At 46.9% G+C, this 27,922-nt stretch overlaps 1 protein-coding gene and 1 long non-coding RNA gene across 2 annotated transcripts in view; one reads left to right on the forward strand and one right to left on the reverse strand.

The window, feature by feature from the left end:
• VTCN1 (V-set domain containing T cell activation inhibitor 1) overlaps window positions 1-19,669 on the forward strand; it is a 34,372-nt gene extending 14,703 nt beyond the window's left edge. Inside the window, exons 2-6 of the mRNA XM_059673707.1 lie at window positions 6,652-6,716; window positions 13,476-13,823; window positions 14,721-14,999; window positions 17,681-17,850; window positions 18,149-19,669. Coding sequence (XP_059529690.1) covers window positions 6,652-6,716; window positions 13,476-13,823; window positions 14,721-14,999; window positions 17,681-17,805 — 817 coding nt within the window. The 3' untranslated portion in view covers window positions 17,806-17,850; window positions 18,149-19,669. The remainder of the gene's footprint in view (window positions 1-6,651; window positions 6,717-13,475; window positions 13,824-14,720; window positions 15,000-17,680; window positions 17,851-18,148) is intronic.
• A 3,399-nt stretch (window positions 19,670-23,068) lies between these two features.
• LOC132220349 (uncharacterized) lies at window positions 23,069-27,585 on the reverse strand. Its single transcript, XR_009449769.1, has 3 exons — window positions 27,385-27,585; window positions 23,876-23,973; window positions 23,069-23,195 (listed from the first exon to the last, which is right to left on the reverse strand). It is a non-coding gene; the product is annotated as an uncharacterized LOC132220349 (long non-coding RNA).
• Window positions 27,586-27,922: the final 337 nt, after the last annotated feature.

The raw sequence follows: 27,922 nt of genomic DNA on the forward strand, positions 1-27,922 counted from the left end.
GAAACCTCAGGGAAGATCAGTACAGAATCATACAACTATCTGCATCAGAAAGGGACTTTCAAAATGGTCCCACCCTTACCTGGTGCCAGAAACTCTCCCCTGCCCACATCTCTCCCTAAGTGGTTTCTCAGCCTTTGTTTGTACACACACGTCTAATGACGTAACTCTTCGGTCTCAGGCAAGTACCAGAGAGCTCTGTTGGGAAGTTTCTCTGTACTTAAAGCTCAATCTAACCTCCTAGAACTTTCGCCTACTGGCTTCATTCCTTGCAGAGTGATGGAGAATAGGCCCAGATGGCATCTCCTTGTCAATCTCTTCCTGACCCTCCAGTTACTACTCTTCATGCTCATGTTCTCCTGCCCCTGGATCAAAGCTGGCCTTGATTCGCCAACACAAAGAGAAAAAGGAGAGGCATCCAGAGATGAGGAAACATTCTCTACAGAAAATAAGATTCTTCAGGGGAAAAATACTGAATAGACAATAATCTAAGTGTCTCAGAAACCTAGAACCCATACTAATCAATATTAAAAAAAAAATGGTTACAGAACACATGCTCTGTTTCACACAGTGTTTAAAAATAACGCCTTTTCTCCTTTTATGGGGAAAAACAGAGAAACTTTTTGGACAGGCTGAAATCAATGTCTTCACTCTCAGCATTCCTTTATAGACCTAGTCGCTTTTTCAGTTTACGAATAAAGTAATATGTCTGATTTTTTTTCAAACATTTACTTGATTTACTCAAATATTCTGCTTGGTCTATTTAATTTTAAAGTAGAACTTGTTCCGATTAATCACACGTTTGCTCACGTCATCTAGTTTTCCGAGGGTTGATCCTTCGTGGGAGACACAGTGGAAGAAGGCGGGTGATCTAGAGGAATGTGTACCTCTCAGTTCTGTCCGCATTTGAGACAGGCAGGAACCAGAGACCGTAGAAACCATTCATGCTTGAATGGAACAAAGAGGCCTTACGTCTTCCAGAATGAGTGCGCGCCGCACTGAAGCAGACCCAGAAGGCCTTGTTTTCTGAAATGGAGCTATGGGAGCTATGCAGGGATGCGGATGAGGGAGGCCTTCTGAACTGCTGGCCTCCTGCCTGCCACATGGGGCTTTTTCTAGAAGTATGGTTCTTAGGAGCACAGGCTCGTCCATTAGACTCCTGGGTTTGAGACCTGGCTCTCCCACTTCCTAGCTGTGAGAGTTTGGTCGGTTATTTAGGCTAAGCCTCAGTTTCCCCACATGTAAAAAGGCAATGATAGTGATACTAACGCATAGCATTGCTGAATGAAGGATGAATGAGACACTGTAGGTATATGTAGCACTGGCACACACACCATGCCCGATCAGCATTGGCGTTTTGGTTTTATCATCCTCAAGGACCTCAGGGAGAGCGAGAGTTTGTCCTTAAAAGATAGGTATCTCTATCCCAGTTTATTTCTTGGAAATCCAGTAACAGCCTGTCTGCTGCGGTGTGTGTTTCTATAGCACCAATTAGCTCATACATGGTTGGGACACAGGGGAATGAGGACAGTTATATCATGGAAGTTGCGCTGATTCACATGCATCTTCCCCGAGGCAAGGGGGCTGAAACAGCAGAGAAGAATGACAGCTTCACTGGGAAGGGCTCCGTGTGGCTTTCAGGTCTTTGTTTCTTTCCATTTTACATGAGCACCTGCTTCTGGAGCACTCCCCCCCGAGAAGCACATCCTGGCCTCGCACGTCCCGGGGTGTCCTTCCCTCTGTACCCCAACTTCACTGGTTCACAGCACCCTAAGTCAGAGTTTCTGCTCAGTTGTTTCTGTGCATTTTTTAACCCTTACCTGAGGATATGTTTTTATTAACTTGAGGGAGAGAGAGAGAGAAATATTGATGTGAGAGAGAAACATTGATCAGTTGCCTCCCGTACACACCCGACCAGGGATCAAACCCACAACTTTTTGGTGAACAGGACGGCGCTCAACCAACTGAGCCGCCCGGCCAGAGCTCTGTGCATGTGTGACATCCCTGAGCAGCTTCTGGCCCTGCTGCACTGCCTACTTTGGCCGTGGAAGTTAGCCCGAGGTACCAGTTACCGTTTCCGTTAGAGACCCATTACAGTCACACGGGTTTTCAGTGATCTGCCCTTACCTTAACCTTATGTTTTCCCGTCAGCCCTGTTACCTTTATAGTGCAATTTTATAGAATGTGAGGTTTTTCAGGAGCACAATATACCATTTCTTAACTGAAAAACCTAATTTCTTTCAAGTGCTGCAGAAAGACACAAAAAGGAGGCGAGAAGGGCCACTCGTATGGCAGAGTCCGGGGTGCAAGGCTGGTCCCTCCCTGGTGGCTCTGAGTTCTGTGTCCCTGAAAAGCACCTCTTCCCAGCCCAGAGCACTACCGTGTGGTGCTTGGTCCTGACCCGTCCAGGGCAGCAGAATAACCCTGTTCTCTGTGTGTCTGCTTTGGAGAGAGAGGAGGTAGCAGCACGAATTGCTAAATATATCCCTGAATAAAGCCTCTTTACTTTCTTTGAAACTAGTTCATGGAAATGCACTTTGAATTCCTGTGAGAACATGCTCCTCTCTTTACTGAAGCCCCGACCGCATTCTGTCTTGTGCTATTACAGCGGCATGCGTGTGCATGTGCGTGTGCGTGTGCGTGTGCGTGTGTGTGTGTTTTACCTGAATTGCACTGTGATTCCTGAGGGCAGGCCCTTGTTGACTTCCTCCCTGTGTCTCCTCCCCTTTGCCCGGCACAGTGTCTTTCGCATGGTTAGCACTAATAAATACTCGCTGCGTGCACAAACCCTCCAGAAGCACTGACTCGCGTCTGGGCCCTTCTGTGCAGAGTAACCACTGTGCCCTGTGAATGCCAATGCAGTGGTTAGAAGACCTAGTTTTGCATTAAAATTTCCTGTAGCATAGTTACTGGAAATTATGCTGGGGAAGTGAAAACCAAAAGGCAGTGTAAGAACACCTTATGTGAAATATTTTATTCATCGTTTTAAAAAATTAATAAGCAGCAGGAATTATTTAATTTGGCTGCTCTGATAGTTGCTGCTTCGCTTTCCAAGGTTCTGCAAGTGGAGCGGTTCCCCGAGGGAACAGCAGTTCAGAACAAAGCTCAAGGTGATCCTGCTTAGGCAGGGAACCTGCTGACAGATGGGTTCTGCCTCCACAGCAGGGGAAGCGTGGGTCTCGGGGAGGGAGATGAGCTCCCAGCCTCCCCTGTCCCATTCCTACTGGTGAGCGTACAGGTATCTGCTCCGTGTCCTTGCTGTCCAGCCCCCCACGGAGAGGGTGGGGGACAGCATATCTGTGGTGGGGATGGGTCTATGGTGATTAGCAGGGCTGGAGTGCAGGAGGCCGGGGAGGGACCCGGGGGAAGTGTGGGGAGAGACAGTCTGGAGAGAGAGGACGAGAACCCCTTTGAAAGACCCTGTGGGCTACATCACAGAGTGGAATCTTATCCTGAGGGAAACAGGAGGGCACTGGGAGTTTTCAGACTATCACCAGGACTACCGTGATCATCCGTGTTGCCATCATTCTTGCCAACAGCTCAGTAGCTGACCCACAGGGCAGGCCCCACAACAATACCCATCAGCACCACCAAGGCGACATGCACTAAGTTAGAAGCACGTGCTTGTTAGGTAACCGTGGCAGAAAGGCAAGAATGAGAATAGCTAATCCTTATAGAAACCATAGAGAATAGCTAATACTTATAGACGCTGCCTATGTGCCGGGCACTTTTCTAAGGGATTTTGTAAAATGGGTTAACTCAATCTTCGCAAGACCCGAAGTTGAGGTCCCACAATCAGTAAGTGGTGGTGCTGGGACTGGCACTGTGCAGGCTGGGTCCGGAAGCCTCAGTGATCACCCCATTTCCCACTTTCAACTAGGCTGTCGCCCCTAAGCTGCTGTCATCGAGAAATTCTGAAGTCACTGCTGCCCCTGGCAATGTGGACAGACTGCGCGCCGGGCTACCTGACAGGGGAGCTGCACTAATGCTGGGAGGCATGGGGGTGAGCAGGCGCAGGGAAGGGACAAAAGAGAAAGGAAGGAGAGAACAGGGCTGGATGATTCAAACACATGTGAAAATGCACACGGAACCCTGAGCACCAAGGCTGGGGCCTGCTACTCTGATGTATCAAAATACTATGATATTTTTATTATTATCAGAGGGATTATTCTCCAGGTTTAAGTCATTAGCTTTTCCTAATAAATTTAATCAGGCAGGTGCAATTAAGCTCTTTTAAAATTTTTAAATTGATTTGAGAGAGAGCTAGAGAGGCATCAATTTGTTGTTACTCTTATTTATGCATTCATTCCTTGATTCCTGTATGTGCCCTGACAGGGGATCAATGTGAGAGAAACACATCGGCTGGTTGCCTCCCGCACACGCCCTGCAACCTCCCATATGGGAATGACACTCTAACCAACTGAGCTACCTGGCCAGGGCCAACTCAGCTTTTTTAATAATAAAAAGTAATATATGAGTAGCCCTTTATGGATCATGCAACATTCATTGTCAACTACATCGTTTGATCTTAAAGCAACCCCCTTGTATTAGTTTGCTGGCACTGCTGTCAGAAGGTACCGCGAACTAGACGGCTTAGACAACAGAAATTTACTGTCCCGCAGCTCTGGAGGCGAGCAGTCCAGGTGTCGCCTGGGTTGGCTCCTGAGGGGGCATCTGTTCCATGCCTGTCCCCTGGCTTCTGGTGACCTCCCAGTCATCTTTGATGTCCCTTGACTTACAAATCTCTGCTTTCCTCTTCGCGTGGTGTGTTACCTGTGTGTGCATATCTGTGTCCAACTCTCCCCTTTTTATAAGAACGCCCATGAGTCATATTGGATCAGGGGTCCACTCTACTCCAGCATGACCTCATCTTAACTCATTACATTGGCTACAAACCTATTTCCAAATAAAGTCACTTTCTGAGCACTGGGGTTAGGACTTCAAAGTAAGAATTTGGGATGGGGGGGGACAGACTTCAACCCATAACACCTTTATAGCAGGTAAAGCAGGAATTATTCTTATTCCCATTTTAAAAATAAAGAAACTGAGTCTGAGAGAGTTGAAGGCAGGTCAATCCCAGGGCCACAAATGCAAGTCTGCTGCCTGACTCCGTGGTTGAGAGAGCCAGACAGGGCCTCTTGCTGTGAGTTTGTCTAGCTGTTCTCACACGCGGGCCAGTAAGAACTGAGGCTGCAGTGAGCTGCGTAAACAGAGGAGAAGCGGTCACATGCGGTCTCCTCTTGGAATCAATGGCAGATGCCCTAGTATTAAAAGCTCCATTCTGCTTCTTCAAGTGCTGCCCCTCCGGCTGGCCTTCACGGGGGCCTGACCTCCAGGGGAACTGTTTGCCCAAACTGTTCCTTGTAGGCCCAGCCCTGAGCCAATGGGAGCTGGGTACAACGAGCCTATTCAGGGCAGGAAGTGAAATGCCCGTGCTTCCCCTCTCTCTGTAGCATCATTCTTCGCCTCCCTGTGCCTTTCTTTTGTCCTGCCTGTTGAGTAACATCCGTGTGGTTGTGGGCAGTGTGAGCTGCCAGCAGCGAGAGGGTGTGGCTGGGGACACCGGCCTGAGGACCTATGCACCAGGGTGGGCAGCGATGGGCAAGTTTCCCAGGAACTGCTCTGCAACACACCAGCTCTGACGCACACCTCCTGCTCTGCCTGCCACTCTCCCCGGCTAAAGCTGGTGGCCCCTGGGTTCCCCTGAACAGAGAGGAGCGACACACCCCATTTGTGAGCCCCCACCCTTGGGAGACAGTGTGGGAAGTAGGCAAGTGCAGATTCCAGAGAGAGAGTCCAATCCAAGCTCTGCCACTTTCCATCCGTGTGAATTTAGGGAAGGTGCTTAACCCTGTCACTGCCTCATGGGTGAAATGGAGCCGATAACTTTGTTTACCTCACAAGGTTAGCGTATGGATAAATGATATAACCCCCAGATGGTGCCTGGAACACGTCTGCCACATAATTCTAGCCTCAGTAAGTGTAAGCAATACTTCCTTGTTTGTTTCCCAAATGCCATTTGTTAATCTGGTCACTGAAAATTGGCAGGCGACATAGTAAGAAGTTAACAGTGGTTATGTCTGGCTGATGGAATATTTGCTTATTTGTATTTTCTAACCTTTCGGTAATTAATATGTATTATTGTTAATAAGAGAAAATAAGGTCCCGCTGAGGATCTGTGGGACGCAGTGGACTAGGGAATAGTGAGTACAAAGTGAACGTGACCATGGTCAAAGTCTGAGGTCTCTGGGAGGAGACAGAACAGGTAGGTGAATGCTCCAAGAGGGACGGGCAGCAATGCTCAGGGTGGGCTGGGTGTGTGACCAGGGCTCCCCAAGTGGCACCTGCACTACAGAGGTATCGTCAGTCTTGTCCCAACAGTCTTTGTGCATGGTCTTCCCTGGTCTGGACACAGGAAAGAAAGATGATACAACAGTCAAACAAAAGGGCCACTCCTTTAACCTATCTCGTGCTCCCGGGGGGGACGGGGCAGAATTGCGGAGATTCCTTCCTAAGGTGCCTATTTCTAGGAATATGTTGAAGAGAAAGTTGAGGGGCTTTCGGTAGCACCTCTTATGACAGAGATGAGCCCAGGTTGCAAATCAGCATGTCGCACGGAATGAAGTAATTTCCTGTTTCTCTCTCTCTCCACAGCATTATTAGCATCATCATTGTGTTGGCTGGAGCCATTGCCCTTATCATCGGTTTTGGTATTTCAGGTATGTGATTTCCTGCATCACCACAAGCCGTTCACCCCTCACCACTGAGCCCCCAACCACTCAGTGTGGCAGAAGGGCAAGAGCGCGGCTCGTGGACCCAGAAAGCCTGGGAGTAGAGCACTGGGCCTCCTCCTTGCTGACTGCATTCTCCTCGCATTAGTCACTCATCTCTGTGGGCCTCAGTTTCCGCGTTTAGGGAGTGGAGCAGGCAATGTCTGCATCACCAGGCGGTTGAGAGAACCAAATGGAACGCTTATCACAGGGCTCTATCTACCAGACAGCGCTCAAGGTGTTCTGGGGTCAGAGGTGAAGTGCTGCAGGGCTGAGCCGTTCTAGCAATGGCTGGCCTGGGCGGATGGTTCTTTTGCAATGAAGCCTCAGCTGACCTGTTAAAGAATAGCAAGTCTTTGCACACAGGGGGCTCAGGGAAAGAGAAGACAGGCTGTGGCTGTCGTTTCATGTGGTTCCATGTAGGAAACATGGATGGTGCGCTTCGGAAGGCAGCTATCTGATGGCAGCTGCGAGGAACGGTCGTTTCCCTCCTCTTCTGTGTCTCAAAAGCATCTATTATTTAAGCCACATTAATTAAGACACTGGGTGAGCTGGTCGGCAGCTGTCTGCGCTGAGGCAAGTGCTTGGCTCCATTTCCCTTCAGCTGTCTGACTCAGGCCAACACGTGTATTTGAACTCAGTCTGTGGCCAGAGCTGTCACTTCAGGACTTTAAAGTTTCAGCTGCCTTTACTCTGTCACTCTCCTCCACTGAGGGCGTGCTGCCATCCCAGGTGACGTGTAAGGAGGGAGAGGCAGCGGAAAGGCCCCTGACCCTACTTGGTCCCTGTGCTGTCACTCACTCACTCACTGGGTGACTTTGAGCAGCTCTGTGTGGTGGGAGAGCTTAGGAATCAGACAGACGCTCTAGTCCAGTGATGGCGAACCTATGACACCCGTGTCAGAGGTGACACGCCAACTCATTTTTTTGGTTGATTTTTCTTTGTTAAATGGCATTTAAATATATAAAATAAATATGAAAAATATAAGTCTTTGTTTTACTATGGCTGCAAAAATCAAAAATTTCTATGTGACACGGCACCAGAGTTAAGTTAGGGTTTTTCAAAATGCTGACACGCCGAGCTCAAAAGGTTCGCCAACACTGCTCTAGTCTCTGGTCTGATACCAATGGTCTATGTCCATTTGGATATAACTTAACTTTCCAGACAGTTTCCTCGCTGGTAAGGCAGTCAGAGTAGTTATGGGGACTAAATGACAAAGATTTGTACGGTGCCTGACGCGTGTAATAGGTGGCTGCCATTATTATTTATGGTGACACCATCAGTGCTATTCAGAGTTTGCTGTTACTGATGCATTCGTATACCACCTCCTGACGCTTGCACAATTTCCTGGCCACACCAAGGCAGGCCCCCTCTGAAGTTAGGGAGGCCAGGGCAGGAAGCTACAGGACACAAATTCTCCATCTTTGGACACTGGGTAAAAGTTACAGGCTACTCAGTAAGCCAGTCAGGCATGTGCCTATGGCACCAAAACAGGAGCATTGAACAAATTGTTTGGAGCAAAATTGATATTTTAAAAAATTGTACTCATCTGAGAAAATGAATAGCTATTGGCTTTTCTTACACTTGTTTTATAGTTTGAAATTTTTCTATGTTTATAAGAGGTGAGTGGGCTCACTGTTTCAGTGAGTAGGCTCTCTACATATCTCAGTCTGGCCCTGGATAGCAGCAGAACCTGGGAGAAAGAGCACAGGCTTAGCACCAGATAAGATGGAGCTTGATACTAGCTCTACTACTCGCTACTTAAAGGGCTTTAGGAAGTCATTTAATCCCACAGAGCCTCCTTATCCTCATTCATAAAATGATCGTTCTTATCTCCCAGGGTTTTATCAGGCTTACAATGAGTGACTATAAGTAAAGTACTTAGTAAACTGTTTCTTTCCTCCTGGTACTCTAATCTGCAATCTTTCCAAATGATTCTAGTTAATAATAGTTATCAATACCACTGACTGAAGGTTTAACATGTGGCAAATTGGCTACTACACGAAGCTCTTTACCTGCGTGGTATCATTTAGACCATTGAGGGAACTACTGTTATTAAACATCCCATTTTATAGATGAAAAGCTATGGGATAAAGAAGTTAGAAAACTTGCGCAAGTAAGTGGCAGAGCTGGGATTTGAACCCAGACAGCCTGATACCTGCGCCTTGTTCTCAAGCACTATGCTCTGCTGCCACTTCCCTACCGTGTACCTTTATCTAGTCCGGCCCAGCATCCTTTCTAGTTTCTTCTCACAGAAGCAATTGCTACCACCAACCCTGCTCTCTTCTCTGGCAAGAGTGGGACTCACAAGTTCCACCCCAGGCTCCTCTGGCACAGGCGTAAACCTATGTGTTTCCACCTTTAAGCCATGTGCTGTGGTGCCCATCTGGACAGCTGCGTTCCAGCAGATGCTGAGTGACCGTCTGCTGAAGGCTTCCAGTATGCCCTCTATGCTACTGGACGCTGCAGAACCTGTCTTACTGAGTCCTTTCAAAGGGCAGTTCATTTTTCGGGGTTGAGGGCTCGATCCCCAGTAGGGGGCATACAGGAGGCAGCCAATCAATGGTTCTCTCGTCACTGATGTTTCTATCTTTCTCTTCCTCTCTCTGAAAATCAATAAAAACATTTTTTAAAAATAGCTGCTTTAAACTCATCTCCTACAGCCCTGTGGCTCACCAAATCACACAAGAGCTGCTGGTGGCTATGAGGCCTGGAGAGTCCTATCAGACCAGTCTGTGTTCCCTAGAACACAGCTCCTTGAGACAGTATTTGTTTGCAAGTTTGTATATAGATTTCTTTTTTGTGAGAAGCAATATTTATTTCCTGTTGCTTGCATATTAAATTTTATTTTATCCCTTTTTATCATCATTTATTCACCTAACAAGTAAGTGTTTATTTTTTTAAAATATATTTTATTGATTTTTTACAGAGAGGAAGAGAGAGGGATAGAGAGTTAGAAACATCGATGAGAGAGAAACATCGATCAGCTGCCTCCTGCACACCCCCCACTGGGGATGTGCCCGCAACCAAGGTACATGCCCTTGACTGGAATCGAACCTGGGACCTTTCGGTCCACAGGCTGACGCTCTATCTACTGAGCCAAACCGGTTAGGGCAAGTAAGTGTTTATTGACTGTTTTCTGGGTACAAAGCAATGGCTTGGTCCTCATGGTTTTTCAAGATATCACAGGCCTTTATTCCTCCTCTTGATTTGCTATGGGGAGGGTGGGATTTAATCAACATTACACGCATTCCACCTGCCACATCTGTAATGCAACCTTAAATGGTCTTGAGCCCACACTGGTCCCTCAGGCTCCCACGGCTGCTACTTTTACGCATTAAGTTCTCTAAGAGAGCATCCAACAAATCCTCCACTTGTGGGCTCAAGGCCAACGCCTTACAATTAATTCGGTAACACAATTATCGAACTAAGATATGTTATTACCATTTCATTCTCTCCATAAACTGTGCTAATTATGTATTTTTTCTGAAAAGTAATTTTTCAAATCAACTTTAATGGCACTTTATAATCTACAGTCAAATTTCCCCTTGCTCTAATATAATTACATTTGCCCCATGGTTTTATTGAGAATCTCTGTGTATTTTCATTGCTTTCTTAAAATATATATTTTTTATTGGTTTCAGAGAGGAAGGGAGAGGGAGAGAGAGAGAGAGAGAAACATCAATGATGAGAGCGAATCATTGATTGGCTGCCTTCTGCATACCCCACATTGGGAATCAAGCCCACAACCTGGGCATGTGCCTGACCAGGAATCGAACCATGATCTCCTGGTTCATAGGTCAATGCTCAACCACAGAGTCGCACTGGCCAGGCTCACTGCCTTCTTTTTCACTGGCTCACATCTCCCCCAAATTTAAATGTGGTAATCCTGTCACATGTTCCTCACTCCCATAATCATTTTGGGTAGAACTATTAAACAGTCCCTTGATTTCTACTGACTTCCATTCATTTATTCATTCACTGAACAAATACATATTTTTCGCTCAAGCTGCCGTAACAAAATACCATAGACCTGGTGTTTACATGGCAGACGTTTATTTTCTCACAGGTCTGGAGGCGGGGAAGTCCCCTCAGGCCCCAGGTGGCCCACCTCTAAGGCTTCCATCAGAGGAAGGGTGATCTGCTGTGCTCCGTTTACTCATTCAAATCTTAACCTCACCCAGAAACATCCTCACAGCCACACCCAGAGCAGCTGACAAAATGTCTGAGCGCTCTGTGGCCCAGTAAAGGTGACACACGAAATTAATCATCACAGCAGTATAGGAATTACAGATATGATTCAAACAGTTTCTGCCCTTGAAAAGCCTACAGATTAGTGCCAGATAGAGACCGGAGACAAGGTAGAGGGGAGACAGCTGCTATAATAAAGGCACAGGAAAGTGTTCAGGGACAGTAAAGACAGAGTCTATTCATTTTGTCTTGGTAGATCAAAGGAGGGTTTCGTGAGAGGCTGCCATCTGAACAGCCTTGAATATAAGCAGAACTCGGATAGCTGGTGATAGGAGAGGAGGAAACTATAAATTGGAGGTGCAGGATGAACAGGGGTGTGAAAATAATAGTATAACTGGTATAACCAGGATTAGCCAAGGCGGGGAAAGGGGTGTTTCGCATTCATATCACACAGTAAAGCTTCGCATCATCCTCTCTCATGACTTCTCTCCCAAACCTCCCACCTGCGTGGCCATGCATGGCAGCTGCTCCTGTCTCTATTCCCTGCACTCTAAGCCTCCAAACATCCCCCCAATCCAGCCTGTGCACCTGTGTTTCCTCTGCCTTTTTTTTACTTATAACTTTTCTTCCATCAGTATCTCTCTTTCTTTTTTTTTTTAAATATATTTTATTGATTTTTTACAGAGAGGAAGGGAGAGAGATAGAGAGTTAGAAACATCGATGAGAGAGAAACATCGATCAGCCGCCTCCTGCACACCCCCTACTGGGGATGTGCCCGCAACCCAGGTACATGCCCTTGACCGGAATCGAACCTGGGACCTTTCAGTCCGCAGGCCAACGCTCTATCCACTGAGCCAAACCGGTTTCGGCTCTCTTTCTAATATAAACCCATCTAGCTTAGCTTCTTCAGGTCTGTCCCTCATCCATTACCTTCATCTACTTTATAAAGGCCTACGGCCCAACTAGACAATTCTAACCCCTTGTGGGCAAGAGAGAATATCCTTATGTTCATAATGTTACCTCTGACATTTGAAAATACCAAGTATGCTTGTGTATTTTTCCAATGAAAGCAGAAAATCAATAAATCACTTGATATGAATAGACAATATAGACTGAAAGAAAGCAGTGGGAAATGAGGGTGGAAAGGTAACAATTAATGAGCATTTCCTATGTGCCATGCAGTATTTAGGTCTGAAGGCCATGCTGGGTAGTCTGAACTTGACTCCACAGTCCTTGGGAGTCATGAAAGACTAGTGATTAGAAAACTAACATGTTCATATTGTTCTTTAAGCTCTACCTATAAGACTAATGCATGTAAACTATATTGGATGGAGGCAAAGATAAGAGGAAGGAATAGCAATAAGGAAGCTGGGAGGCGCTCAGCACCCATTTTTCTGGCTTTAAGGAGAAGAGGTTAGTGAAGACCATTTTAATATAAGGTATTAAAGGATACTCAGAGATTGGGATGGAACTCGACCTGAAAATCCTCAGGATCTATGACAGCTCTGGGGATGGGGGCACCTTCTTCATCTTTCTTTCATGGTCTTCCCACCAGCCCCCTACTTTTTGTGTATGGCCCACGGTCATCTTGGGCTCAAAGACTCATCCTCATCTCGGCTTCACATCCATACCCCAGAAGGAGCCTCTCAAGAAGATTCAGTTCATTGAATCAGTCCTACAGGCGTCTCCAGTCAGCAGCCCATAGACTGAGTGGGCTATCGGCTGGGCAAGTGCGGAAAAGGCAGTGGACACAGCTAGCTGCATGATTCATATTCTGTTGGGTGATGTACTTGGAGAGGAGGGGATATCTTCTATCTTGGGCCAAAAAAAAATAATTTAGTTAAGTATCATTCTTCATCATGCCATAGCTGGCACTATAACCTTGACCAAGTCACTTATCTTCTCTTCGCTTAGCTTCTTCATCATTCAAATAAAGATAAAAGTAACAGCACTTTAGAATCTGACATTCTTCAGAACTCCTAGTCACATTTGGTTAACATGAGGTTTCACTTCTACACCATTTCTGGTTAACTATGAATAACAATATCTTATATGTGCAATTACAATTTTTAAGTCAAGTTCATAATCATTTGATTTGATCCTTACAGGAATCCTTTAAGATAGGCAAGATAGATAGCATTACCTCCATTTTTCTGAGATCCAGAGAGGTTACATGACTTATTCAAGCTCACACACATACAAAATGACAATGCCAGGACTTGAGTTCTCATCTTTAAACCCCAAATCCAACATGGTCTCCTCTCATCGTCTCCCCAGGATTGGGTTACTTGGTCCCCAAAAGCTATTGTTTATTTTAGATCGCTGTAGCTATAAAAAAACAAACTATTGTCTTCCTGCTCTTTCTATCCTTCTTACGTCTTCTTTCCTATGCCTCTCCTGTCCTTCTGTCTTCCTAATTTGTTACAGAAGTCTCTGTTTGGCTTTTAGTAATGACGGGTTTGGTGATAGAAGTTCCAAAGTTTTCCTTGGCATTGACCCTTACTTCCTAAATTGCAGGCACACACTCCATCTCAGTCACGACTCTCACCTCGGCTGGTAACATCGGGGAGGACGGAATCCTGAGCTGCACTTTTGAACCTGACATCAAACTTTCTGATATCGTGATACAGTGGCTAAAGGAAGGTGTTATGGGCTTCGTCCATGAGTTCAAAGAAGGCAAAGATGACTTGTCAGACCAGAATGAGATGTTCAGAGGCCGGACAGCCGTGTTTGCTGATCAAGTGAGAGTTGGCAATGCTTCTCTGAGGCTGAAAAATGTGCAACTCGCAGATGCTGGCACCTATAAATGTTACATCATCACTTCCAAAGGCAAGGGGAATGCTAACCTGGAGTATAAAACTGGAGGTAAGTTATTTTTAGGCAGAGGGAAAGAAAGGGCCAAAAGCTATTTGAGGCTAAAGAGCAGTTAGCTGATGAAATATCATGCTTTTACACTCATGAGTGATTAATATCAAACAAGACCCTCAAAGTCTGTTAGCAGCCATCCTTGCTGTCCAGTCCAAGACCCACACCAACTCCAAAAGGGGCCCATCATACATGGTCTTAAAATCTTTTGTTCTGAACTCTAGCTTCTTCTGAATTTTCACATGTATTATTTAAATAATATATTGTAGTGACAGGTGAATACCGTTTCTTCCTTCTCTCTTTCCCTCCCCTATTTTCTCCAGGTAGCAAAAAGATATATACTGAGTGGCCAGATTATTGTGACCACCCCATCCGTACAGTGAAGTGAATTAGTTATGCAAATAATAATAATAATAATAATAATAATAAAACCTTGAGAATATTTGCTTAGGACGTTTTCAATATTCAGTATTTTTGGAAGTGTCAATGAAGTACTGATGAGGTGGTCATAATAATCTGGCCACTCAGTGTAAAGTTCAGAAGACTTCACAGATCCCTGGGGAAACACCCAATTTCCCTAATGGATAAACTTTTTTTGTAATCACTGGAACTCCTCTTACTTGGAGAATTTACCTGTTGTAACAATTGAACCTAGAACTTATGTCTCTGGAGTTCGTGACATTGGCCAGAATTGTGATGTACAACAATATCATGAGCAGATCATTATTTGCATCTACAGTACAATGGGCCATACACAGAGAGCCCACTGGGGAAGTGAAGTTCTGAGTCACCTCAATGATAGAAATCACGGTGTATTTAAGACCTAGTTCTTCAAAGGCCATATTGTCTTCTCTTTCTGACCTTGACATCAGCCCTTTCTGACCTTCCACCCTGCAGCCTTCAGCATCCCAAAGATGGATGTGGACTACAATGCCAGCTCAGAGAGCTTTCGATGTGAGGCTCCCCGATGGTTCCCCCAGCCTACAGTGGTCTGGACATCCCAAGTTGACCAAAGAACCAACTTCTCAGAAGTCTCCAATACCAGCTTTGAGCTGAATTCTGAGAATGTGACCATGAAGGTTGTATCTGTACTCTACAATGTCACAATCAACAACACATACTCCTGTATGATTGAGAACAACATTGCCAAAGCCACGGGGGATATCAAAGTGACAGGTCGGTCCCTTCATGCTTTTTGTATGGGTGTATTGGGGTGAGAATGAAATCTAAATTAAAATATAATTTCTGTAACTGATATATTATGTACGAGGGCACAGAGAGCTCTAGAGTTCTCTTCACAGACACCTAGACCACAATTCCAGTTGGGGTTACACTACATAAGAAGAAGACTAATACAAAACAATATTTATGGCCTTATAGGTCAAAGATGGCAACTAAGCTTTGTCTCATACAGCTTCTGACTGCTGGAGAGCGGTGTGCAGGGTCCTGAGGCCCTAACTCAGCAGGGCTGCTTTGGTGAAGCAGTGGATATGATGATTACTTGACATCTCTGATATATTCAGCTCATGATCTATATGCCAAGTCCCCCAACACTGGTTTGGTTCTAGTCTGCCTTTGAGAAGGCTTTCAATCTGAAGACGGAAGGTCTTAGAATCTGCCTTAGTCTTAGTCAGCCCATGCTCCCACTAACATGGCCCAGGATTACCCGACAGCTCTAGTTTGCACTGGCCTCCCAGGGAGCAAAGACCAGGATCCAGGGAGCCCAGCACGCGGGTCTCCCTGCAATGCTTTAGTGCATGAAAACCTAGGGTTGAGCTGGCACCAAAGAAATGCAGAGACTGAATTATAACTTTTAAAACCATCCCTCTTGGGGCTAAAATGAATTCAATTTGAATGAGTTGTCGAAATTCTTTTGCATCCTGGATAGGAAACATGTATCAGACATACGATTTGCAAATATTTTATCTCATTCCATAGGTTTTCATATGTATACTTTATTTATTTACTTTACAATGTTTTTATTGATTTTTGAGAGAGAGAGAGGAAGGGAGAGGGAGAGTAACATCGATAGGAGGCCTCCTATACGCACCCGACTGGGAATTGAACCTGCAACCTGGGCATGTGCCCTGACTGGGAATTGAACGGTCACCTTTCAGTGCATGGGACAATGCTCAACCAACTGAGCCACACCGGCCAGGACAGAAGAATGGTTTTGATAGAATAGGAAGCCATGAAGTCAGGAGCCTATGTCAATGTCCAAGGGAGAAATTATGAGGGTCTTAATGGAGGCAGTAGCAATGGGAAAGAAAGGGGAAGAATCAAAAGTTAATGAAGAAAATAATCTACAGGCCTTAGGGACACAAACGTGAAGGAGAAGAGAAAGAGCAAGTCAAATGGGTGTGATGTTTCTACCCCGTTTGCTTAGGAGGTTAATAACACTGCCAACAAACAATTAAAATACAGAAGCAACAGTTTAGGAAAAAAGACGGGGATTTTAGAGATGCTGAGTTGAAAGTGCCCATTGTTTACTAGGCAGAAAGGTCCCATGGTTAGCACATGACCCAGCGTACGAGGGGTTTTGGGAGAACACTCCATCCGTATTCCACATACTTCCTTCCATGAGAAGATACCCCACCAACCTAACCCTTCCAGCCTCTCTGTTCACCCCTCTTTCATGCCTCATCAGAGAAGCAGGAGTGACTAATGTATCTGATGGGTGAGTTTATTAGAAGAGGCCGGCTCCTTCTTTTTTCCTGTCTCTCTAGCTACCCTCAGGAAGTATAATTTCTACTCTGCTCTTCCCAGCCATCAATGTTTCAGAGGCGTAATCCGCTTGGCAGGAGGAAGCCTGCCCAGGCTGGTGCTGCCTGTCCGGGGAGATGCCTGGGCGACAGCTCACTTCCGAGCACAAAGCTTCATCCTGTATCAGATTTATTAGTAATGCGAGTGATATTTTGGTCTTCCAATTGCCTCACTCGTTTTGTCCTACTCTTTAACGGATTCAGAACTCAGCTGTAAAAAGGGGTGTTCTTTATTGGGCTCCTTTGAACCCCAACAGTAGGTGCTCAAACATTTACTCAATAATTATGTTTTTAACTGACCCAGTAGCAACTGTAAATCCAGATGTGAAACTCATGACAAAGTTCAGAATAAGGAGATGGATTTGGAAATGATCAACTTAATGGAAGTCATACTCATTAATTAGGCTTGAGCAGGGTTACTCTTGTTGTTTTCACAGCTAATACTTATTGATTGCTTACTTATGTGCCAGGTACGTTCCAAGCACTTTAATGTATTAACTCATTAATCCTCCTAACAAGTAGATTATTATTATTTTAGTCCTATTTTATAGATGAAGAAATGGAAACACATATAGATGAACTAAAGTCACACAGCTAGTAAGTGTCAGAGCCAAAACGAACTAAATGAGATTGGACTGTCGAGGGAAAAAACAGAGTAGAGCAATTTAATTTCTTCACTTCTCTTCCCTACTTCAAAATGAGAACAATACTTTCTCATCACTTTGCAATGATGTCAAGAAAGCGAGTAACACATAACCTGTAACGGTCACGGCCGAGAGGGGGAAAAATGTGTCTGAAACCAAGGACTGGCCATGGCCATTGTTCAGCCCATTCTTTCCTTGGTAACCAATTATTATCTCTTTATTGGTATCATTTTTCATTTGGCTGCGTGCTTACTGGAGTGGACCATGGAACAGAGCTTCCTTTGAAGAAAGGGAAAGTGGATAATGGGGTACAAAGTTGCCCCCCAATTGGGTACAAGTTGTATTAGGAACAACTTGCTGTTTTCCAGGTACTTTTCCTTGCTAACCAGCCACGTGGAGAAGATCTGCAGCTTCCCCTCTATGACCCTGAACTTGTTCTCTCCCTTTACAGACTCTGAGATTAGAAGGCGGAGTCACCTAGAGCTGCTGGACTCAAAGGCCTCCCTGTGTGTCTCTTCTTTCTTTGCCATCGGCTGGGTACTCCTACCTCTCTCCTCTTCCCTGGTCCTAAAATAACGTGCCTTGGCCACACAGAAACGTGCAACGTCATTAGTACGGCAGGTGAGATGAACCCTGAATGGTGTGGGGGGTCCATTGTGTGTGTGCCTGTGTTCCTAACATGATCAAGCAGCTCCAGCATCAGCTCTGAGGATGATCCCTCCCTGAAGGAGAGACTCAAGCCATCTCCTTCCCCTCAGCAACCTAGGGTGCCATGTGGCCTTGATAGAACATCATCAAAACACAGAAAACAAGGCCGTTCCTGAATGAGAATACACTCATCCAGTGGCAGGGAGAGGTTCTGTTCTCAATAAATGTTTGCTGAATGGTTGTAATGGTATCTTATTGCTGTTATTTTCAGAATCCCAGGAATCTGCAGAACGATTTCACCACAAGATATGACCTAGTTTTCTATTTCTTGGGGGGAAATGAATTCATGCCTAAAAGCCTGGAGTGAACATACAAGATCAAGAAGCAAAAAGAAGCAAAAAGCAACCCACTGAAGACTCCAATATGAACAAGATAAATCTATCTTCAAAGACATGTATTAGAAGTTGGGGAAATAATTCATCCGAACTAGAGAAGTGTGTTAAGACTGCGAAGTAAAACGCATGTGGGGACAAGGGTACCCCCCCCATAACTCAGGGACCTCCCCCTACCCATCCCCAGTTGGGGAGTGAGAGGGTGGGCTATTGCAGCTCCCTGTCTCTGGATCTTGTTATCCTGCTGTAATGTCGCTCCCAGAAAGTTTCAATTGCAGTATGTCCGCGCTTAAACTTCTGTGGAAACAGCAAGAAGCTGCTAGTCAGCTGCCACTTCACAACCAAGGTGGCTGCATCTCAGTGGTGGCCTGATGATCCGCTTGTCACTATGATGCTTGCAAACGTGCCTCGGCATCTCTTCCCACCTGACAAACGCTGAGGAAGCGTGGGGCGTGACTGGAATTTCAACGTAAAAATCGTAGTTGGGTGACATTTTCTAAATGATCTGAGGACCTCCTTTTCAAAAACAAATGCCATTTTATTTCTCAGGTGACGTTTAGCCGTGAGTGGGCTGGGAAAGGCCTCCCATCTTGGCCACATGGGCGTTAAGTCACCACAAGGTGGCAGGCTTGTGCTTTCCAGGCCGCGTGGCCTGAGAGGACCTCAGGTATCAACAGCATCTAGAGCAGTGAGACTCACTCAACCGGGCTCATTCTGCAAACCCCCACGGACATTTAGAAATGTTTGGAGACTTTAGCTGTCATGATTTGGGGGGAGGGGTGCTACTGGCATCTAGTGAATAGAACTCTGCACCCTACAATGCGCAGGACATCCACCCACAACAAAGAATTATCCAGCCCAGTATGTCAATCACGCTGAGGTTAAGAAACCCTGATGCGGAATAGGAAAGGATCCTAAAAATAGGCATTAGCCTCTGTCGCGGAGGCTGCGGTCTCAGACCAGAGAGCCAGAAGTCAGTTTGGGGCAACCAGGAACTTCTGACGGATTATCTGCAGCTTTTGAGCTTCTGAGTTCCTTTCCCTTAGTTTTTCTCTACAAATAAATTTCTGTGAGGGAGCTGCTTGAGTTCCATCTCAAGTTCTCCCTCTCTGAATTTAGATCTCAGAACCCTGCCTCGTCACATTCAAACTGAGACAATAAAAACATGTACCTTCCCTGAAGCCCACAGAGAAATCTGAAAGCAGGGACAATAAACCTTTGAAAGGAGGCCCTGAGGAACGAGGCTCTGATAGGAAAGAATATTTTGTTTCCAGCCCCCTACCCACACCTTTCACGTGTTGACTACGGCCTCCCGGGCACTTTGGACCCACCACGACTGTATTGCATTTTGTTATAGAAAGCTTGATTGTATAGTTCTGATCACTCATGAGAATGATTAAATATGCATTTCCTATACTGGTGTCTGCCTGGTTTGTCAAAGAAAGTGAGTGTAAGGGAAGATGAATAAAAAGGCATAGATCGGGTTCTAAAGCTTATGATTGGCGTTCAGTAAGTGTCTGTTGCGTGAATGGATAAGTGAATGGAAGACATGAGAGGAGCCTGTGAGCGTGGGCCAGGCGGCCGGGTCTAGTTTCTTAAAGACACTCCACGAGGCTCACCGACCTGGCATGTCTCCGTCTAGGAAAATAGAGGACAGTGGGCTTGACGCACGTAAGTGTGGAAGAGTACACGTTGGTGGGCAAACCCAGTGCTCTAGTGCCAAAAAAAAAAAAAAAAAAAAATCTGACTTTGACTACTCAGGAATTTCAAAATCTCAATCTCAGAAGAAAAACCTCAAAATCATCATTCCCAGGCTGTTCACCTTTCAGATGCAGACCCAGAGGGGAAGTGTGGGTACCTGGCTATCTTCAGGTTCTACAGCTTGCCCAAAACCACACTGGTAGCTGGTGGAGGAGTAAAATCTATAGGAAATCTCATTTTCAAATGCCCACAGGCCTTTTGCACAAAGTAAACATTATGAAACCAAATCAAGAAAGCAAACTGTGAAAGCATGACATGCTCAACCCAGCCCAGGTTAATCCCTTGGCCTTGTCCATGAGCACACAGCGATGCATTAGGCAACAGATGTGTCAGATCAGCCGAAGTGCAAGGACCAGGATATCACTTACACCACAAACATCTGGGGAAGCTCAAATCGAGACGCCAAAGGCTAAAACATTGCAGAAGTATTAACACACTTGAACAAACCATTCTAACTTCAAGGTGAAGTATCAGCTACCAGCTATACTTTTCAGGTTGTATGAGATTTGTTTCGCCAGCGCAGTGACTTTGCTGCGCGCACTGTTAACTGGGGAGGGGTATGCAGGGGATATTACTGCACACTGAGGCGTCTGCCCGATCGCACAGTGGTGTGCTTTCATTCCATTGATGAAACACAAAATTCCCAACCTCCCTCCAGCTGGTGAAGTCTCCACACATCCGCTGGCAGCTCTAATTCAGACTGTCTTACTACGTGCCTGCGCTCCTTGCTCCTTTTAACCTTGTCTTACGTCCTGTTTCACATCAATCATCTCCAGGAGTTTCAGCACGGCAGCCAGGGGAGAAAATTGACAGTCTCAAAAACAGAACCTCAGCTGTGCTCTCTTTCCCATCTACCCTCAAGCAAAAATTCTTCTTCCCCCCATGAAGCTGTCTCTGGGCGGTGCTTCATCTGTACATGCAATTTAGCACAAAATCACACACTGTCTTGTTGACTGTTCCTCATTGCTGTATACTTGGACTCCTTTGAAGATGATGGCAAAATAGGTATGGGAGCTCAGGCAGTCCTTGGAAATTTGCTCTTAAAAGAGGGCGAAGCAGATATTCCCAGGAAGCCTTGTTTACTGATGGTGTCCGCGGGGCCAAAGCAGTTAAGTCACAGCCTAGAAGAGGGGGTCTGTAGTTATCACTACAGGAGGCCCTGTGTCGACGGAAAAGCCTGGCTCCCCCAGATAATGATATACCTGTGTCTTCTCAAAGTCAAAACTTGACCTTCAGCATGATCTTATCTCTTCAGTCCAAATCGAATTGCCTGGCCTAAGAAGTATTTTTAGCATTTTCAATTATAAGGTCCCTAACCCAAAACTCTAAATAATACTTTCAATAAGAACTTTATGGGTACCTTGGTCGTATATCCCTTCTTTAGAACAAGACTAAAGTGGTGCTCAGTTAATCTAGCCTGTGAGCAATAGCAGACTTGAGGCTTTCTCTTTGTCTCCCATATTTGCAGTTTTCAAATTTTATTTGTAGCCAGTCACGTGTTATTTTAGGGAGAACTATTTAGGTTTTACAGATAAAATTCTAGGACCGTATGTACTTAATATGACTTTGACGAGATGGCTCAAGTAGCCACACATGACTCCAGTGGCAGGTCCAGGTCCCATCATACCTCGGTAGGGGAGGATGGAAGTGTGACAGGGTGACAACACAGACAGCAGTTGCTATTGAGAGGCAGTAGGTGCTCCCAGCAGAAGCCAAGTCACAGCCTGCTAAATGACTACTGTCATCAATTCCTCTCAGTTTTCCTTTTACCCCTCTTCTCCTATGTGGCCCAATCCACCCTCCTCTAGGCCCTGAGTACTCTCAGTGTTTCTAGCACTCTTTCCAACAAACTCTGTCCTCCTCCCAATAAGAACTAGCATCTAGCTACACATGAGAAGGTAATTTATTAACTACCTTTTTCAATAGCTTAATGTATGGCCCTCCCATGGAGGCAAACCTTTATTTCACTGAAATGAAGCTACAAGTGAAAATATCACATAAAAACATCAAACCAGTGAGAGATACTTGGGGTACCAGAGTATAGACCAGTGACTCTCGGCAAGGGAGACCAAAATAAAGGACAAAATTAGAAAAGAACAGTGAATGATCAGAAGGGGCTTATCAGTTCAGACAGTAGAGCCTGGTAAGAGCGGACACTGATGTAAATTCGGGAATTACTATTCTCTCTTAACAAAATGAACGGAGAGTAACACAAGCACAACCAGGATAGAGATACACATGTCAAAAAATGCGTGGCTCCATTTCATTCTCTCCCCACCTCATCTACGTAGGAGCCAGAGTATTGTACTGACCTACGTTCAGGGTCAGGTCTGAGCATACTGAAGAGGGTTCTTGCCGTGGGCAAAAGTTTTATTGCAGGCCCTGTCACAACAGTACCTGCCTCAAGTTGGTAACTATGACTATTAAAGAGAGACTTCATAAAAAGCAGTTATTACACTGCCTGGCTGTAACAGTCTGCTAGGACGGCCATAACGAAATACCACAGGTTGGGTGGCTCAAACAACTGAAATTTCCTTCCCCATGTTCTGGGACTGGCAATCCAAGACCCAAGTGTCAGTAGGTTTGGTTTCTCCCGAGGCCTCTCTTCTTGGCTTGCAAGTGGCCACCTGCTTATTGTGTCCTCGCGTGGCCTTTTCCTTGTGCACCTGCATCCCTGGTAGCCCTCTCCTTATAAGGACACCAGTCATGTTAGATTAGGGTCCACCCATACAACTTCTCTTAACCTTCATTACCTCTTTAAAAGCCCTAGCTCCAAATACAGTCACATTCTGAGGTCTACTTTGGGGGTCAAACGACCCTTTCACAGGGGTCGCCTAAGACCATTGGAAAACACATATATAATTACATATTGTTTTTGTGATTAATCACTATGCTTTAATTATGTTCAATTTGTAACAGTGAAATTGGAGGTCACCACAACATGAGGAACTATATTAAAGGGTCGCGGCATTAGGAAGGTTGAGAACCACTGATCTAGATACTATGATACACAGAGAATTCAATAGACTTACCATCCTGATTAGGAGCGAGCCATGAAGACAGCAGAGGCCAACGTAGTCCAGACAAAGGGTCTTTTCTAAGTCAACATTTTCAGGATGAATCTTGCAAGATGACATGGTCATTAAGTATAAGAATGGAAGAATCCTAAAAGGAAAAAGGAGAAAGCGGGTATGTTACATTAGAATGCAATATTGTAAAGAGTGCAAAGCATGCCTTTTATGATCCATTCTTTAATACAACAGTAGGAGCACTCCACACTGCTGCTAATTTTAATCACGAGAATTATTGCCATCTGCACCACAAAATCCAGCCTATAAATGTGCCATTTTCTTTATATTATTACCCATTTAGCAGTATATATTTTATATGGAAGATAAATTTATATAAAAGATCATGTAATCACAAAGCACTCATCCAAAATAATTTTTTAAACAAACACATTAATATAATGTATCAGTTGCTTCCTAAAATATTTATTTCAAAAAGGTTAATAATGAACTTTATTACTTGACAAACATAGGAAAAAGAGGATTCACAGAAAGAGATGAATCGAGTGTACAATAAAGTGTAAATAGTCTAAGAATATCTTTATGCCAAACCAGTTAAGACTGGGGGCATCTTCCTGACTGCATCAACTGCAGAAAGTCTGGGGTCATGGCAGGGGTTTGGTCTTGCAACTTGGAGTCAAGTGAAGAGACAAAGCAGGTGTTAGACGACCCTGGATAAGACACTGAAGAATCACCCTAGCTGGCTTGGCTCAGTGGATAGAGTATCAGCCTGTGGACTAAGGGGTCCCAGGTTCAATTCCGGCCACGGGCACATACCTGGGTTGCAGGCTCCATCCCCAGTAGGGGGCATGCAGGAGGCAGCAGATCAGTGATTCTCAATATTGATGTTTCTTTCTCTCCTTTTCTCTTCCTCTCTGAAATCAATAAAGAATTATATTTTTTAAAAAGTGAAGAATCTTTTCCAAAAGGTTAATAATAAGGGAACTTATGTCTCATTTAGTCCCACTCTGACCCAGAAGAGCTACACAAGCAGAGCTCCAAAGTTCGGATCATTCTACCCATTCCATCCTGCACCTTCTCAAAATTGAAGTTGCCCGTTTTTCATAAAATATCCGTTATAAGGGACTATTTACGCTTCTTAGATCTCACAATCAGAATTATCTCATGGTCCAGAGAATTCATAGATAAAAAATCAAAGTACCATAATGCAATGCAAGTTCTCCCTCCTGTCTCAGTTCAAAATAAACAAAACAGAAGTATGCAAGGTCCAAGCTTTTCTTAGTTACACAAGCCTTTTATTGCAGCTACTGCCACTAGGTGGCACTAAAGACTCAGTGTTTCAGGAATCAGACTCAAAATCAAAAGGCAAAAATTATCTATCTTGAAATAAAGAATAAATTTCCCCGGTCCTCTGCCATGATGACCAGTTTCTTAGAAATTAACATGAATCTCACTTTATTCACTTATTTATTAACCCTACTATGTTTCAGACACTGTGCCCAATGTTAGGGATGCAGAAATAAAACACGGTTCCTTGTGCTTAACGAGGTCCCAGTGGGAAGGGGGTGGGGGTACTGTGAGGGCCAAGGGCAGAATCAGATAAGCAAGTATAAAATTGAAATATAGGGAGGAGGAGGAGATTTCTGAGAAGCAATCCAAAAATACACATCAGCCGGCCCCTCCTTGCTCACTCCCTCTCCAATGTCAAAGCCATCCATTCGTGCAGCTGGCCCGGGGCCTCTTCCTAACCCGGAGCAAAGGAGGTCAAGGAGGCAGACGCTCCAAGGAGTGGGCTCTGGGACCCCAACCTCACCCAGCAGATTTCCTGGACCCGGGCTCCATTGCCCGCCCACAGTTCCCAGACCAGGCGGGCTCTTTCCTGCCTCCCTGCCTTCGCACATGCAGTTCCCTCCACCTGGAATGCCCTTCCTCAGCCTTCAGGTCCCAGCCGGCTTTAACTCCCCTGGAGAATCTTCCCTGAATCCCTTGGGGCTCCCCCTGCATCCTGCACCCACCACGGTCACAGTCATTTTCTGGATGATGCTCTTAGGGGTGATGAGGTCTTGGGGATGCTAGCTTTACCTTTGTACCCCAGCCCCTGGCACAGACAGGTTTTCAGTAAAGCCAGGAGGAAGGGAAGGAGGGAGGGAGGGAGCAAAGAAACACCTCTCGTAGGATTGGACAGGATCTGGACCATGAGCACCTGGCACAGGCCTGGGCACGGAGCAAAGCCCACTGCCTTCCTGCCACCTCCACTTGAGCCTGGGCTCCAGCACCTTCTGCCTCACCCCATTTGGAGCCGGCTCAGGGGTCCTCTCTATACCCACAGGCCTGTGTCTGTTGTCCCTTTGGAGCAGCGGTTCTCAACCTGTGGGTCGCGACCCCTTTGGCGGTCGAATGACCCTTTCACAGGGGTCACCTAAGACCATCCTGCATATCAGACATTTACATTACGATTCATAACAGTAGCAACATTACAGTTATGAAGTAGCAACGAAAATAATTTTATGGTTGGGTCACAACATGAGGAACTGTATTTAAAGGGCCAGAAGGTGAAGGACCGCTGCTTTGGAGGCAAGGTCATCACACCAGGATGCAGACGAGCACTTGACTTCACAAGGAGCTCCCTGTGTTTGGGAGAACTGGGAGAAAGGCCTCCATTCTCCAAAATCCAGGACCAGGCAAGCTTGCAAGGGCCTGAGGGCTGACCTTGAGCAGGGGACTTCAAAGGGTTTTCACACTGAGTACTTTCCACAAACAAGGCCTTACCTGATGGCCATGACATGAAACAGATGGAAACGAAGCTGCTTCGGGGCAAAGTGGTGGGTGTTGAGGGCGCCTGGGAGAGGGGACCAGAGTTCCCTGTCCCCCTGCAGCTCCGGGTCCCAGGGAGATGCAGGAGCAGAGCCCACTCCCTTCCTGCCGCCTCCACTTGAGCCCGGGCTGCAGCACCTGCTGCCTCGTCCCATTGGGAGCGGCTCAGGGTCCTCTCTATACCCGCGGGCCTGAGTCGGTTGCCCATTTGGAGGCAAGGGACCCTCTTCTTTATGAGCGGAGCCACCTGGCAGGATGTCCTCACAGCAGGAGGCAACAGCAGAGGGCTCTAATCCGAGACCTGGCCGCCATATCCCAGCTTGTGCCCTGAAGGGGTCTCTGGTAATACAGCCACAGTTACAAATCCACAGAGGGCCTGGAGCCTCCTGGGCTTGTGAAAATGGGGACCACACATCAGCTGCAGAGACCGTCCTGATTCCCAATCCAGCTCCGCTCCATCCAAGGGGGGAAGCGCCGAGGCCTGGCTCTGAGCTGTGGATGGGAATGATGCGCTGGGCTGGCTCCCAGTGGGCACGGGCTGGGTGGCAGGGTGGCTTTACTTCCTGCAGTAACAGGAACTGGCCAGCTGAGGGCGACAGCCTCTGCCGCCGCCCAAGGCAGGCAGCTGGGTTGGGCGGAAACCACACCTGGTTCCCCTTGAGCAGGGCCAAGGGGGAGGCTGAAGGATGGCTTTGGGGCCAGGTGGGCACCCAGCTGCCCTGGGAGGCCTGTTCTGCCCACCACCCTGCAGACGGGTCCCCTCTGGTGGCCGCACTGCGCAGGCTGAGCCCTCCAGGTGCAGGGCGTCAGCACAGACTGGGTGGTCTCGGCATTTCCTCCGGGGAGAGGGGAGGCCGGTGTGGGGGCGCAGTGCCCACCTGGTGTCTGCACCCCTCTGCCTAAGGGGGTCCACCCCGGGCGCCTCCCAGACTGGTTTGAGGACCTGGGGCTGCAGGCAGGACCTGAGGAACTGGTGACCGGCCGGGCTCGGGCTCAGCAGGTCCCTGGGGCTGCAGGGGAGCGCTGAGGGTGCCTGTGCTGAATGGGGGCCCAGGGGGTGAGAGGTGCTGCCACGGAGGTGGGGTGGCATCGGGGACTTGGACCAGGAGGCGCCGGGGCAGAGCCAAGTCTCACAGAGCAAATGCAGGAAGCCTGCTGGTTTGCAGACCCCGAATCAATTTCATTTCGAGGTAAAACAATATCGGCCAGGAGAGGCAGGCGGCCTAAGCCAGACGGGGAAATCATGGCACTTTGTAATCTAAGCCACAGACGGCGAGGGGAGGCGGGGTGTTCCCCACGCAGGGCCCTCGCCCCAGTGCAGCGGGACTCCGCCAAGGTTACCGGCTGGGAGGGACCTTGGGACAAAGAGAGCAGCCGCCCGGAGGCACTGGTGCCGTGATCCCCCGTGTCCCCCGTTTCCGGACCCCTGTCTGCTGGGGGTAGATTGGGTGGGGGGGTGGGGGGGGTCGTGAGGGGAAGGGTGAAGCCCATCAGAGCAAATGGCCGCTTACCAAGAGGTCACAGGTCAAGGAGACAGAGGCTCTGGGCGGCGGAGGTTCATGTCCTGCTCCGTCCTTTTACTGCTGTGCACCCTCCAAGGAAGAAGTCACTCGCCCTCTCTGTGCCGCAGTAGCTTCACCTGTAGGATGGGCACGTGAACAAGGGGGCGTGGAAACGTGATTGGCCAGATGTGAGCACGTGGACAGGGGGCGTGGCCACGTGGACAGCCTGAAGTGCGCATGTGAACAGGGGTCCTGGCCACGTGATCGGCGGGGAGTGCGCACATGAACACAGTGTGGCCTTAGGTTAGGAAGGAGGAGAGGCCACGTGAAGAAGAGGGCAGATTGAAGGGATGGGGCCAGGAGCAAAGGAGCCCCAGGAGCCCCCAGAAGCTGACCAGGCAGGAAGGGCCCTGCCCTGGAGCCCTCGGAGGGAGCACAGCCCTGGACGCCCAGATGGGGAGAGCACTTGTTCCTGTTGGTTTAGGCCAGTCTGTAGTCATCGGAGCAGCAGCCTCCGGATATAGACCCCTCCTTTGGGGGCTTTTAT

Source organism: Myotis daubentonii, chromosome 18 (genome assembly GCF_963259705.1).
Source record: "Myotis daubentonii chromosome 18, mMyoDau2.1, whole genome shotgun sequence".
Classification (NCBI taxonomy): domain Eukaryota; kingdom Metazoa; phylum Chordata; class Mammalia; order Chiroptera; family Vespertilionidae; genus Myotis; species Myotis daubentonii.